This window comes from Chroicocephalus ridibundus, chromosome 25 (genome assembly GCF_963924245.1).
Source record: "Chroicocephalus ridibundus chromosome 25, bChrRid1.1, whole genome shotgun sequence".
Classification (NCBI taxonomy): domain Eukaryota; kingdom Metazoa; phylum Chordata; class Aves; order Charadriiformes; family Laridae; genus Chroicocephalus; species Chroicocephalus ridibundus.
Window position 1 is genome coordinate 2,098,981 of NC_086308.1, and position 14,218 is coordinate 2,113,198.

Genomic DNA, 14,218 nt, shown 5'->3' on the forward strand with positions numbered 1-14,218 from the left:
AAATCCCCCCAGCCAAGGTGCAGCTGTCTTCTAGCGACAACCCTTCCAGTTCCGGAGTCTTGCAGAGAGCAGGGGGTGGCACAGAGCCAAGTACTGGTCATAGCATGTGGCCACCAGCAGGAGCCACTCTGTACCTGCCAAAGGTGCAGGAAATAGCCCTAAGAGCGCTGTGAGCAGAGATGGTGCTGTGCCCAGTGGGAGGACAGTCAGGGTGGCGGAGCTGTAGCAGGTTTCCATGTTTTCCACCAGCAGCCCCATGCTGAGGCTGTTCCCAACTGCAATTATGGGGCAGGTCATGGGAGGGAGGAGGAAGAGATTTTTCTGAAGGTTGGGGACGTTGCCCATTCCCATTAGGGGAAACGCCATTGATGATGACAAATTGTCCTAATCCCCTTTTGCCATGGAAAATTTTAGGTCTTCCTGTCCCCTCTCTCCTTGTGGGTACGCCTTCGAGTGACAACATTTGTTTCTCTGTTAGGTGCCTAAGGACATTGGGAAGGAAGTTCAGAGAGGTGAAACACGGAGGTGTCTGTGCTTCTGAGTGCATCATAGTCCCTAGACGTGCTCTGTTCTGTGTGAAGGGTGAGAAAAGCCATCTTCTGGAGGGCAGCGACACTCCTGCTTGCAGGACCCTTTCGGACTGCGCGGGCGAAATGCTCTGTGGACGTGCTGCTTTCAGACTGTGTGAAACAAGGGATGGGCCATAAGGACAGGGGAGGGTGAGGCAGCACACAGAGGCACTTGCGATGAACCGGAAAAGGCAGGTGAGAGAAATCTCATTGGGCCGGTGGGGTTGTTCCTGAAGTCACACGCAGAATTGTCAGGGCTCTGACAGGGCTGTTCAAAGCCGCGAGCCCTTCCCTTCCACGTGCAGAGGCGTAGGGACTCTCTGGCCTCCTGCTGCCACTCCCAGATGCTGGGAGGCACCTCAGCCCTGTGGTGTGGTGCCCATCTGAGATGCCTCATGGCATGAGGTATGGACATAGGGACCCTGGTTCACGGAAGCACATCCCAGTGCGGCATCCAGGTGGTTTCCCAGAGGACGTTCCTCTCAAAGTCAAGTTACCCGAAGACAGAGTGTGTCCCACAGGCCTTCGTGGACGCTCTGGGAATAGCTGGTGGCACTTGTGCTCAACTCGGGTTCCTCTCCCCACATGCACATGATGTGCATGCTTGAGTCTCCTCCATGCAACGCAAACAAGGACTTCTGACCTCATCAGGTGGCACTTTCTCGGCTCGCTGTGGCTCCATCAAAGATGTCCCTGAGGCTCCAGGGGAACCTGCTGTGAAACAAGCTGAAGTCATGACTGATGTTTCCTCCGTCAGCTGTTGGGGGGGACATTCCTTTCCGGCAGTATCATTTCCCCTATCAGAGGCAGAGTTAGGTCCCAGAACGACCTCTTCTTTTCCACCTATGAGACAGGACACCCAGACAATGAAAGGGAGGAATCTCCTGTACCCCTGCAAACCACAGTGCACATTTGAAGTGCCAGAGGTGGCCCGAGACATGTGCAGGTATCTCTAAACTTTGATGGAGCAGTTCAGAGGGACAGGGCAGTGTCTGGGGCCATCATTTTGGAGGCTCTTGGGGCATTGCTTTGGGCAGCTGAAGTGACAGCAGATGGCCACCTTTAGGACAATGAAGCCTGTTCCTGCTCACTATGTACAGGGCAGCCTATAGAGCTATTCCTCTGAGCAAATGCAGTCATTGCCACTGGAAGAGCTACGTCTCTCTCTCTTCTCCACCAGCTGTCTTTACCAGATCTCCATTGGCAGTTAGGGCTGGGTTCTCACTGGCACCCCTACAATGCCCAACCGAATTCAGGGCAGCTGCCCAATTTCAAGGTTAACTCCATCCTGTGGAGCTGCCTGAGGTGCCAGGGCTCTCCAGCACAACTGCGTGCAGCCGGCAGGGACAGCACAGGACTTGCGCGAACATCATCCCCATTCAGAGCAGCCGTGTAAGAGACCCCAAGAGACCTTCTGAGGCGTTCAGTGCTTTCCTTCAAGCAACTGCAGTGAGGCAAGTGCTGTCCCATCTCAATCCAGTAGATGCAGGGAGTGCTTCTCCCACATCCCTCAGTCATCCCTTTGATGATGCAGTCAAGGAACAGAGCAATGATTTTCACAGTGTTCCTGGATCTCAGGATACCCATAGCCAAGGACACTTGCAAAAGCCCCTTGTCCTGCCTGGAGATGAGCTTCACCTGCACCACAGGCCCTCTGGGGCTGCAGAGACCCCGCAGACACAAAGCCCTCTCCTGCTGGGGCTGCAGAGTCCAGCCCTGCTTCTCTCTCGTCCTGAGGAGAGCAGGGATTGATCTCCTCCTTTCCCCTTTACATTGCCATCTGCCATCCCCCCCAGCATGCTCTGACGCAAACCTTTTGCCTGCATGGTACTTGGGCACTGGGTAACAGCTGGCTTTGTTGCACGCCTGAGCTTGGCCCTGGTGCCACGACTGAGGTCCAGCACACCTCTGCTCTGACACAAAGAACCTATAATGAAGGAGAGGAAGGGGACCAACCCTTATTTAACCAACCTGAGGAAGTCTTGGGCTCACCAACGACTTAACGTCTTACCGGGGACATCAATGACCCTGTGTATTGCGTTGACATGGCTAGGTTTTGGTAGGGGTGAGGGGGCTGCAGAGGTGGCTTAGGAGAAAAGGGATCAAGAGGTGACTCCATGTGAGAGAGAGCCACTTTCAGCTGGCTCCAGAAGGGACATGCCACTGCCCAAAGCTGAGCCAGTAAGCAATTCTCGTGGCACCTCTGTGATAGCATATTGAAGCAAGGCTAAACAGCAGCGCGCAGTCACTGTAAGAGAGAGGAGTGAGACACATGGAGAGAAACAGCCCTGCAGACAGCAAGGCGAGTGGAGAAGGAGGGGGAGCGGGAGTGAAGCTGGGTGGGCACCTGGCAGCCAAAAGTCAGCCCAGCACCCCCTGACATTCCCAGGAGAGCACGGTGCAAATGCTCCTTTAGGTGTCTGGAGGCTCTTTGCCTCAGCTTTTTAGCACAGCTGCCAGATGGGCCAAGCAAGGCGATGCTCACCTGGGTCAGAAAACCTGTGTCATCCTTGTCAGCCTTGGCTCTAGTAGCAAAGAAAGAGTGGAGTCTCAGCTCCCGAGGGAGTGAGGACGAAGAGCAGAGTGCAGATTCCGGGTCTCAGGGTGGCAGACATTGGCCTGTTCTGGGAACTTTCCGTTCAGGCTGGAAGTGACCTTGCAAGATTTCTACAGACCAACATTCTACGCAAAGCAGGGTCACAGCAGAAAGTGCCTGCAGCATTTGGGTGCTGCCAGTTGTTAGGGAGTTCCCGCAAACTCCAGATCCTTTCAATGATGATGGAGAGTGGCTTTACTGTGGCATCGTCCTGCCCTCTCAGCTCCCTCGGATGCCACCCCTCCAGTCCCATAGACTGCTAAGGATTGTGTTTGCTTAAGTAACTCCTGACTCTATCCAAATTCACCACGGTTTTTTCTCCCTCCAGAGTCCTGCCTCAAGGCACAAAGGCCTGGGAGAGCTTGCTGGAGGAGACCAAGGCAAGAAGGACACAGAGAATCTCAGATTCATCTACACCTGCTGTTACTAAATTCCAGCAGTGGCCACTCATTCTCTTTGTTTCTTCTTTAACTGTTCCTGAAGCAGCAGCCTCTCCTCTTGGTGCCCTCGAACCCTTGCCTTGCAAGGGTCTACTCTTGGGAAGCTCTAGCTTACCTAAAGCCATCCCCATTTCTCCTCTAGAGACCCAGCATCTGTAGTCTGGCTTCAGTCTTTTCTCAGTCCCCTTGGGAGCTGAGACCCCACTATTTCATGGTCGCTACAGCCCAGGCTGACATTTTCACACCCCTGATCAGAATTCCCTCTGAATTGACTGGACTCAGCAACACCTTTGTTGGCCTACCTTGCGCCTGTGCAAAGATGTTGTCCCAAGAGACACAGAAACCTGCTGGACAGTATGCATGCTGCTGTGTTCCCCTTCCAGTGGTGTCAGGGTCATTAATGTCTCCAATAAGACCTGGGGTCATTATTCTGGAGACTTCCTTGTGTTGCTTAAATAGGCAACTGAGTGGAGATCCCAGTGTGATGTGCTTCCTGTTCCTGAACTGCTCTGCATCGACTGGATGGAGGTGGGTCAGCCCCTGCCTCATTGCCCTCGTGGGATTCAGTTGCCGGCCAACAGAAACTGAATCTATGAGACATGGCATCTGGAGTGTGTGTCTCGCACCCACTCTGAAGGCGATGCCTTTCCCGTAGGTCCTGTGCAGTCCCTGCCGGCCACCTGCAGTTGTGCTGGAGAGCCCTGGCACCTCCTGTAGCACAACAGGCCTGTCCATGGCCATTGAGTAGCTGCCCTGAATTAGGTTAGGTGATGTGGGGATGTCCATGAGACATCTGCCGTTACAGTCAGTGGGGATCTAGTATAGACGGCTGATGGAGAAGATGGATGATGTCAATGGCAATGAGTACATCTGGTCCCCTGACTACCTCAGAAGGCTGCCCTGGGTTGAAAGAGTAGGGAAAAGTTCAGTTGTCCGAAATGTGGGCACGTGCTGGTGGCCAAAGGAATTCCTCGTGAATCTCAAAGATGGTGGCACCAGATGCTGCCCTGTCTCTATGAACTGCTCCGTTACATCTTGCAGTTACCGGCACGTATCTTGGACCACGTCTGAGACCTGAAATGTCAGTAGGTGTTTGAGTCTGAAGAGCTCACTGCTGGCCTCCATCTCCAGGAATGACGCTGGGAGCTGAGACCAGCAGCTCCCATGCAGCAGGTGCCTATTTTGTGCCCACCTGAAGAGAGGCAAGAGGAATCCCCCCTCCTGTGGGATTGTGGCAGCCCTAAGTGAGAGCTGAGTCCACTTCACACCCAGGACTACAAACCAAGGAGGAGATGCCTCAGTTGACGAAGCCGACTGCCTTCGCTCAGCGGGGGCAAAGGAGATCTGGCACTGTCCAGGTTTTCTGTCTCATAGCAGAAGGAACAAGACCTTTCTCATGCGCAGCTCTCTCTGATAGCAGAAATTACCCGGCTGGAAAGAAGCGTCTTTCCAGAGGTGCAAGAGAGACCACACGGTATTACTTCAGTCTCTTTCCCAGCAGGTTCCCCTGGAGGCACAGGGACACCTCCAGGGAGCCCCGAGGAGGCAGAGAAAGTGACGTCTCGGGCTGGTCCTCTGCGTCTGAGCTGGGCTGGGCTCCTGGCATGGAGGGAGCTCGTGGCAAGCGGGCAGCGCTGCAGAGAGACGGCTCTGCCCAGGAGCAGCTCCTCTGCAAAGGGCAGCAGGGCTGAGGGCACTGCCTGCAGGTAACGAGGGGAGACGTGTGAGGCCAGCGGATCTTAAAGGCAGCCTGGGGTGGGAGGGTGCTGAGAGCTCACTGGGAGAAATCCTCACAGCCTTTGCACAGTCTCTGGCTGCAGGGCATTGAATCTGCAGCTGCTGGAGGGATCTCCAGAAGCTGGAACAACCCCCAGCCTACGGGATCTGCAAGTACCACTCTCACAGTTTCTCTAGTTTCGAGGAGAAGGACAACGTGTGGAGCAGGGCTTCCCTGCTGCACCGTCAGAGGGACAGGGCATGATGTGTCTCTGCTGCAGTATAATGCAGAGAGGCTCCCTGGAGCAGTCTCCTAAAGGTGGCATAGCCCATGGCTAATGTGATCTGTCAGGAAGGCTCTCAAGGCTCCGTCGGTGTTGAGAAGGATGTGCTCGAGAGCAGGGCACCCCTACCACATCACCAAAGGCACAGGGCATGTCGGCTGCCTTCTCCCCGGGACGGCTGCCGGGCTGTGAAGGTGGGTGTGCGTGCAGGGGTGCTCAGGGCTGTCCTTCAGAGCAGGGTCCCCGTGTCCCAGGGAACTGTGTGCTGGGCCAGGGACTCTGCTGCCTGCCAGGGTCAGCTCTCAGCCTGCCCGGGGAGCTCCCCATGGCGCTGCGGGGAGAAGCTGTGGGTGGAAGGAGTGACCCCAGTCGTGTCACGGCAGGGTCCTTCTGCAGTCGTGAGGGTGCTGCATGGGTCGTGTTTCCTCCCAGCTCCAGATCACCCCCAGGACATTTGCAGAGGATCCTTTTGGAGAAGGACTTCAAGGCAGCATTTACCTGAAAGAAATGGAGCCCATGTTTTGAATTTTCCACCTTTAGTGGGATGCATGGGGAGTGGGAGAAAGGAATTTCCTTTTCCATTTAGGATGGCATCTCCCCACCACCACACATACATTCCCTGGAGACACTCCCTGGTCTCCTCTCCCACACCCTAGAGGAGAAACGTTCAAGTGTCTCCCTGTACTGGCTCTTTTTGAAGAAGAATTTTCACCTGTTCCCCTCTTGCCCCTGCTGTCCTTGTTCCTTCCCTTCTTCCACTGTGGTGGGGGGTGAGGATTCAGGTGCAGCGCAGACACTGATGCTGCACGTCCTGTCATGCCGGTGTATCCAGGGAGGAAAGCATCCAAATGCCTTTAATATTTTGGGCTCTGGGGACTGCAGTGTGTGGGGCCGAGAGTAAGCCACCCCATCTTTAGGCTAGTTGGCTCTTTCCCAGGAGTGTCCTGCTTGGCTGCACGCTGCCCTCCAGAAGGGCTCAGCTCTCCCGTGGCATCCCTGTGTCGTCTAGCAGCCCCACGGAGTAGACATGTCAGTGCCAAGGCCGTGTAAATCCAGCTGGAGGGCTGAATGTAGGCAGCTGCAGTGAGCCCCCTGTGTCCCTGGCTGGGAGGGGAGAGCTGAGATCCTCCTGGGGTCCAGTGAGCTCAGGTGAGGGGCTGGGAGAACTGCGCTTGTAAATGGGACTCCTCTGCTCTCAGCAGTGTCCAGGTTCTTCTCAGGGGAATGTCTGCTTGGGATCATCCTCCAGCTCAAAGAGGCAGCAGCACAGGGCAGCTGAGAGCAATTCCGATGGACAAACTCGCTGTCCTCACTCTGCACTGAGGGACAGTCCCCTTGACTCGTAGGACCCACAAGGTTTCACTTGCAGCACAGCAGAAATGCCAGGGATTTCTGCCTTAAAAACACTCCTCAGGTGTGGTGGGGAAACTACAACAGAACAACACCAACAACAAGGTGCCCTGAGCTCTGCCCGGCAGTCGGGTGACAATGCTGAAAAGCCCTTTGATGCCAGGAGTGGATTTAATCTGAGATCACCCCGTGTTCCTTTTTACCCATGGCTGTAGGGCAGGACTGAACCCTGCAGAGATCTCAGCTCTCTGGTGGACTATCAGCCAGCACCAACCAGAGTGTACAAAAAGGACCTGCAAAAGGTCTTCCTGAAAGGCGAGAGCCAGTTTGGTGGGTTTCTAAGACCAATAGAATACTTTAGTTTGAGAGAAATCTTCCCCAACTTCTCACTGCTTTTCTTTCCATTAACAGGTCTCCAAGCCCAGGGGAAGAAAATGTCGAATGGCAGCTCCATCACCCAGTTCCTCCTCCTGGCATTTGCAGACACGCGGGAGCTGCAGCTCTTCCACTTCTGGTTCTTCCTGGGCATCTACCTGGCTGCCCTCCTCAGCAACAGCCTCATCATCACCACCATCGCCTGTGACCACCGTCTCCACACCCCCATGTACTTCTTCCTCCTCAACCTCTCTGTTCTTGACCTGGGCTCCATCTCCACCACTCTTCCCAAAGCCATGGCCAATTCCCTCTGGGACACCAGGGACATCTCCTATGCAGGATGTGCTGCACAGCTCTTGTTCTTCGTCTTCTTTCTCACAGCAGAGTTCTGTCTTCTCACCATTATGGCCTATGACCGCTACGTTGCCATCTGCAAACCCCTGCACTATGGGACCCTCCTGGGCAGCAGAGCTTGTGTCCACATGGCAGCAGCTGCCTGGGGCAGTGGGTTTCTCTATGCTCTCCTGCACACGGCCAATACATTTTCCCTGCCCCTCTGCCAGGGCAATGCCCTGGACCAGTTCTTCTGTGAAATCCCCCAGATCCTCAAGCTCTCCTGCTCACACTCCTACCTCAGGGAAGTTGGGCTTCTTGTGGTCAGTGCCTGTTTAATCTTCGGGTGCTTTGTGTTCATCGTGCTGTCCTATGTGCAGATCTTCAGGGCCGTGCTGAGGATCCCCTCTGAGCAGGGACGGCACAAAGCCTTCTCCACGTGCCTCCCTCACCTGGCCGTGGTCTCCCTGTTTGTCAGCACTGCCGTGTTTGCCTACCTGAAGCCCCCCTCCATCTCCTCCCCAGTTCTCGACCTGGTGGTGGCAGTGCTGTACTCAGTGTTGCCTCCAGCACTGAACCCCCTCATCTACAGCATGAGGAACCAGGAGCTCAAGGAGGCCATTCGGTATCTGATTTCATGGGTTTTTTTCAAGAGGGGAAATGTTCCACCTCTCTCCACAAATGACTCCCGCACTATTTGATTCCATCTGCTTTTTTGTGTGTTTTGTTATTGGCTTTGTGTTTTTAATGATTACATTTCTCATCATTGCTGTTGATATTGTCATTTATGGTTTTTATGCTCCTACACAAAGGTTTCACTTGTGTCACTGCACCTGAGACATTTACGTCTTAGTTTCACCTGGTTCCCTTCTAAAAATATATTTAACAGTGGCTCAGAGCTGGCCTCTTCCACAGAGTCTCTGTTAACAAAGCAAGATCTCCCTGTGCAGTGCTTTAATGCTGGGGTCTTTCTCCAAACATGCCTGAGGAAATTCACCCCTGAAGTTCTTCCTCCTCCATGTGTCCAGGAATAAAAAGCTGACTGTCCGTTTGTAACATTTTAGAGATATTGGACTGGATTTAGGAGTCACCAGTCGGTGCCTGGTGAGAGGTAAGATCGTGGGTTTAACTGAGGGACGTACCCCAGCCCTTCACACAGATGACATAAAGGCCACCCATCCTGTGGGAGGGGAATCTGGAGCTGTCTGGAGAGGCTGGTGTTTCTCCAGGGACAGCATGTTCCTGGGGTTGTGCTGGGATGGCAGAGGTCAGAAGGATGGGGTGTGGGGCCTCAAGCAGAGGCCATGTGCAGACCTCCTCTGGGCACTCTCCCGTTCCTCCCCACCTGTCTACAGCAGGAATTCCCACAGAGGGACAGACACGTCCAGGTGTGGCCACACCACGGCTCACTGAAAGGGCATGAAAAGTCAAGCTGTCTGGGTAGCCCTCTCCTCCTAATCCATCCCTGTGTGCAGCTGGCCTTGTTCATGGTCAGCATGCGCCACTGGCTCATGTGGTGTCCCTCATAATGCGTGGGCCCTTCTCCTCAGGGTCACTGCTCATCCTGTCACGTCCCACCTGGCACTGTAATACGGTGTTTTTCTTCCCCCTGATGCAGGACTGGCCACTTCTCTTTGTAAAACTTAAGCATTTTCTTCTGGCTGACTCCCAGAATTTCCCAAGGTCCCCCTGGACTGAAGATCCATTTTGTTCGTTCTTCATGTTTGCGTGCAGGCAGCTCACCATGGTTGTGGTGATGCATCAGCACAAGATAACAGCACGAGGAGTTGCAGGGCACTACAGGGAATTAAAGACATTCCTAATTTTCTACTGTCCAACAGAGGAATTGTCACAACAGCTATGTTAGAAACATCTTTGTGCCCCGTAGAGAGGGCACAAAGCAAGCAAATGTAGGGCCTGTGGGGAAAGAGAAGCTGGGCAGCTTGTAGAGGAAACTACGACAATGGTTAAAGAAAAGAACTTGGGAAGGGGAAAGAGGAAAAAGGAAAACCAAAAGTTCAACTCAGGATATGATGAAAGCGGTTTGGAGATACCCAATGAGCAGCATTGAGTCAATGCCTTGAGTGGGACAAAAAACCCACAGCGGAGTGGACCAAAGTTATGTCTGCTTACTTCTGTGGTCATGGGCAACGTGAGCGCTCTCCCCCTCATCATGAAGGGAAGACCCGTGGCGGAAAGAAATGCACAGTCTCTCATCCTGGAAGGGGCCTTGGGAAGACTCCAGACCAAGACAATCCACAGTCTGTGGAGAAAGGGCAATGAGGATGGGGCTGTTTGCATGCTAGTTAGCGTTAGTGTTAGATGTCTACCTCTATAGATACACAGACAGCACGGATCCCGCCAGGAGCTGGTCTCAGACCCTCCATCTCTCTAGAAGCTGGCCTCGGGATTCCCTCATCCCTCCAGTTCCCCCATGCACAGACAAGCACACACACACACAAACAAATGGCCCTCTCCAGCACAGAACCACGGAACCCTGGAGGCTGGAAGGCAGCCAGCTTCCACCTTCTCTGTGCTTCCTCTTCAGGCTTGATGTTACTCAGAGCTCCTTTCTCATGCATGCCAGCCTCCTGCCACCTTGGCATGACTTCCTGCATGTTGGCATGGACCATTCTGGATGACGAAGAGGTGATCCTTGACCACCAAAAAGCTCTCTGCAGGACCCACCTGGCCACAGACATCCTCTGATCCAAGGTTATCAAAATCTACCTCCCTAACTCTTATGCCCATCAGTCTTTATCGTATGAAAATGAATTGACTTTCTTAAGATATATATCTAGCTAGCTCCCATTGTGTACTGATTTATCATGCTTGGGTAAGTGAGTTAAAGGAGGTCAGCTCATCACAAGGACCAGAAGAACAGCCCTGCCCTCAAAATAAGGACTTCTCAGAATCATTCAGCTGTCCATGAAGGATAAAAGATACCCCTGGAGAACCGAGATAATGCCAGTATCCTCGTCCCTCTTACACACCTTTGAAACTCTCCCAGTGTCCAGCATCACAGACAAGTAATGAGCAATAGACCAACTCCGGGGACGTCTGGATCAATAGACAAGCAACGAGAAGGCTGATGGCTGATGGAGCTGCAGAGACATAGCTACTTTGTGCAGTTTTACTGTGATTCGGAATTGGTACTCCGTGTCTGTGTTAGTTAGTCATTAGTCAAATAATAAGGTACCTGAATGCTTGAATGGCATAAGAACCCTGTGTTTAACCGCATTTGAGGTACCCCAATTGAGCTCGGACACCTCATGCGCATGACTAAATATTTACGCGTGCACCTCTGTACTTTGTGTCCTAGCCTCTCTGCTCGGTCAGCACGGGCCACTTGCAAATTTTCATAACACAAGTGACTGATTGCCACTGCAGTGGGGCAAGGTCTCTCCCTTCTCCATGCAGTAGATGTGAGGCAGTTTAGAACACAAGACACATCACACCAGGGTCTCCACTCATGTGTTGCACTCTCAAACTGCTGTTTTTTCTCTTGCCCAACATTTACTCGCCCTCTTCATAATACAGTCAAGGAACAGGCCAAAAAATCTCATGGGGGACCTGTCAGCAGCACCTTGTCATTCATGGAGATCACCTTCACCTTTGTCAAAGGCCCTTGAGGGCTGCAGAGACACCACTGACAAAACCCCTCTTTCTTGCCAGGGCCGCCCTTCCCAGCCCTGTTTCTCTCTGTTCTTGCAGACAGCAGGCTTTGCTCACCATCAACATCCAATTTCAGCTTTAAGCTTCCAGGTGCCGTCCACTTGACCGTGTCTCTGCCGTGCATCAAAGCCTTTGCACACAGAAGGTCTTCAATGCTTGGTACCAGGTTTCCTTTAAGAGACGTCCGAGCTTGGCCGGGAGCTACACCTGAGGTGCCACAGCCCAGATGTGCACCAAAACTCTCAGCCAGGGGAAGAGACAAGTTGAGAGAGAGCCTGTGCTTTTTGACTTTGACAGAGGAACTGCCAAGGCGTGGTGGGACAAGGCACACAGCTTGGGGTGCTGCAATGGATGGCTACAGGCTTTTCAGGAGAGACAGGCTGGAAGGATCAGGAGTGGGGTTTCCTGAAAGTGAAGCCTTTAACTGGATGTATGGCGCAACTCCTTGGGGCAGGTGAAGAGTTTGGTGAGCCTTTGTGGGGGAGGGTGAGAGGAGAGGCCAGTAGAAGTGTCCTGTCATGGTGGGAGATAAGGAACCCACAGTCAGGATGAGGAAGAGGGTATAGTCTTTCTGAAGGATCCCAAGGAAGCGTCTGGCTGTACGAGCCTGGGTCTCGCTGGGGACTGCCATGATACTGGCAGCTTCTGAAAGAGGAGCACAGCAGCAGGTACAGTCCAGGTGGTTTCTGGGGTGTCTTAGGACAACGTCTTAGCACAGCTGCCAGATGTACCACTACCAGTATGTATACCACTACCACTACCAGATGTACCACTGCCAGATGTACCACGACCAGTACATGGGAATGGACGGGGTACATCCAGAGGTGCTGGAAAGTAAGAGAATGTCACAGTGAGGCCACTCTCCATCATCTTGGAAAGGTCCTGGAGACTGGCGGGACTCCCTGACACCTGTGAAAAAGTAAATGCTGCATGCATCTTTCAAAAGGGTCCAGAGAAGGAGGTGGGGAGCTAAAGGCTGCTTAGCTTCCCTTTAGATGAGGAACATGTCCCAAAGCATGTTCTCTCGCACTGCATTTCTGGGTGCCTGAAGGAGACGGTGCCTGGATGAACTCAGGGAACATGTACACCGGTTACGGTTTGGCACTTGGAGGGCCATGGTGTTATGCCATTGTACGCCCCATAAAGATTTGGCCACCTCAAAAAAAGGGACGATAGGAGGGAGGTGCTAGCAGGTGGGACCATTGCTTGACTGCAAAGAGATAAAGGCAGGATCTATCCAACGTATCCAACCTTCATTGCGCCCAGCCTCTTTTAGATAGGAGATAAAGATGTGAAATGTATTAAAATAAACATGTCCTCGGAACACAGTCTGGGATCTGTGCTTGACAGGAAAATGTGTTTTCTATTGGTCTAAGGCCATCCAGAATGGAAAGTGAACTTCAGGGCAGGGAATGGGGACGTGACATACAGCTGAGGCATGTCTTCTCTGTATTGAACTCTGCCTGCCTTTGATCTCCTTTGTTGGCCATTAGGAAACACCGTTCTGTGTCAGCTCGTTTTCAAGGTAAAGCGGGTGGGAACCGGTGCCAAGGAGTGGAAACACGCAGCTACGGACTGGAGTGGAGAAAGCTCAGGTTTGAACAGGCTGCTGTAAGTCCTGGTTGCCAGATGAGAGACATGGTGAGATTGGGACAAAGCCTGTCCATGGAGTGTTTGCAATAAAGGGTCTTGCCTTAAAGGGTCTTGAGGCTCCCTTAGCAGAAATTCAGGATCAATATGAACTGGAGATTGCTGGCATCATTTATTGTGTGAGAAGAAAAAATAAAGAACAAAATAAGAAGGAAGCAATCCTTTCTTATGGTTGTTTAGTATTGAAATGTATTCATCTGAGAACTCTCTAATTAAGCACAGAAGAGCTGAGGAATCCAGGAAGACTATGCACAGACACTTGGCTGGTTATGGCATTTTGTATGGAAATGAGTCCTCTCCGGACAAGATCCTGTAGACCCTCAAACACTGGGCAAGCCTCTAGAGAAGTAAAACTCAGCAGCAAAACCCCAAGATGGTGAGGGTGTTACCAGGCCCCGCTGGTGCCCATCACTGGAGACACCATGGAGGGAATGACCGGACAAGATACCTGTCCCCGGGGACCGGTGAAGCAGAAAGTCAGAAGCACTGGTTATAGGTGGAAAATCAAATGTGGAGGTGGCTCTGAAAACCTTTGATGCATTTCATCAATGGGGACAGCCACGCCCAGTGCTACATCTGACATTGCCAATGCATTCTTCTTTTTCAATCCCTTTGGCAGCAGGGTGCAGGCCACAGTTGGCTTTCACGTGATGTCCAATGCACCTGGAATGCCCCCAGGGACAGGACAAGAGGTACTTGAACATAAGAAGTTCCATCTAAACATGAGGAGGAACTTCTTGACTTTGAGGGTGGCAGAGCACTGGAACAGGCTGCCCAGAGACGTGGTGGACTCTCCTTCTCTGGAGACATTCAAAACCCGCCTGGACGCATTCCTGTGCAACGTGCTCTAGATGAACCTGCTCTGGCAGGGGGGTTGAACTACGTGATCTCCAGAGGTCCCTTCCAACCCCTACCATTCTGTGATTCTGTAATCGACCATCCTACAGTTTGCCATGGACTAATCCAAACTGCACTGGAACAGCGTGATACTCTTGAACATCTACAATACATCCATGATCTCATCATGTGGGGCAACAAGGCAGAAGTGTTTGAGAAGGGAAAAAGAGCAATTGAGATTCTTCTGAAAGCTGGTTTTGCCATAAAAGAAGCAAGGTCAAGGGACTTGCAGAGAAGATTCAGTTCTTGGGAATAAAATGGCAGGATGGATGCCATCATGTCCCTATGGATGCGGTCAACAAGATAGCAACTATGTCTCCACCAGCTAAGAAG

General features: G+C 52.6%; 1 protein-coding gene across 1 annotated transcript; it reads left to right on the forward strand.

Annotated features, from left to right (window-relative positions):
* The first annotated feature begins 1,435 nt into the window (after positions 1–1,435).
* On the forward strand, positions 1,436–8,364 carry LOC134527045 (olfactory receptor 14J1-like). The gene is made up of 2 exons (XM_063359390.1): positions 1,436–1,455; positions 7,404–8,364. Exons 1-2 carry the CDS (start codon positions 1,436–1,438, stop codon positions 8,362–8,364), a joined length of 981 nt encoding a protein of 326 aa, XP_063215460.1.
* The last annotated feature ends 5,854 nt before the right edge of the window (positions 8,365–14,218 follow it).

Excerpts from the sequence above, each read along its gene's own strand:
- LOC134527045 (XM_063359390.1), top strand. The coding sequence starts at position 1,436 with ATGAAAGGGAGGAATCTCCT. Across the intron at positions 1,456-7,403 it reads ATGAAAGGGAGGAATCTCCT|CTCCATCACCCAGTTCCTCC; the intron begins GTACCCCTGCAA and ends GTCGAATGGCAG.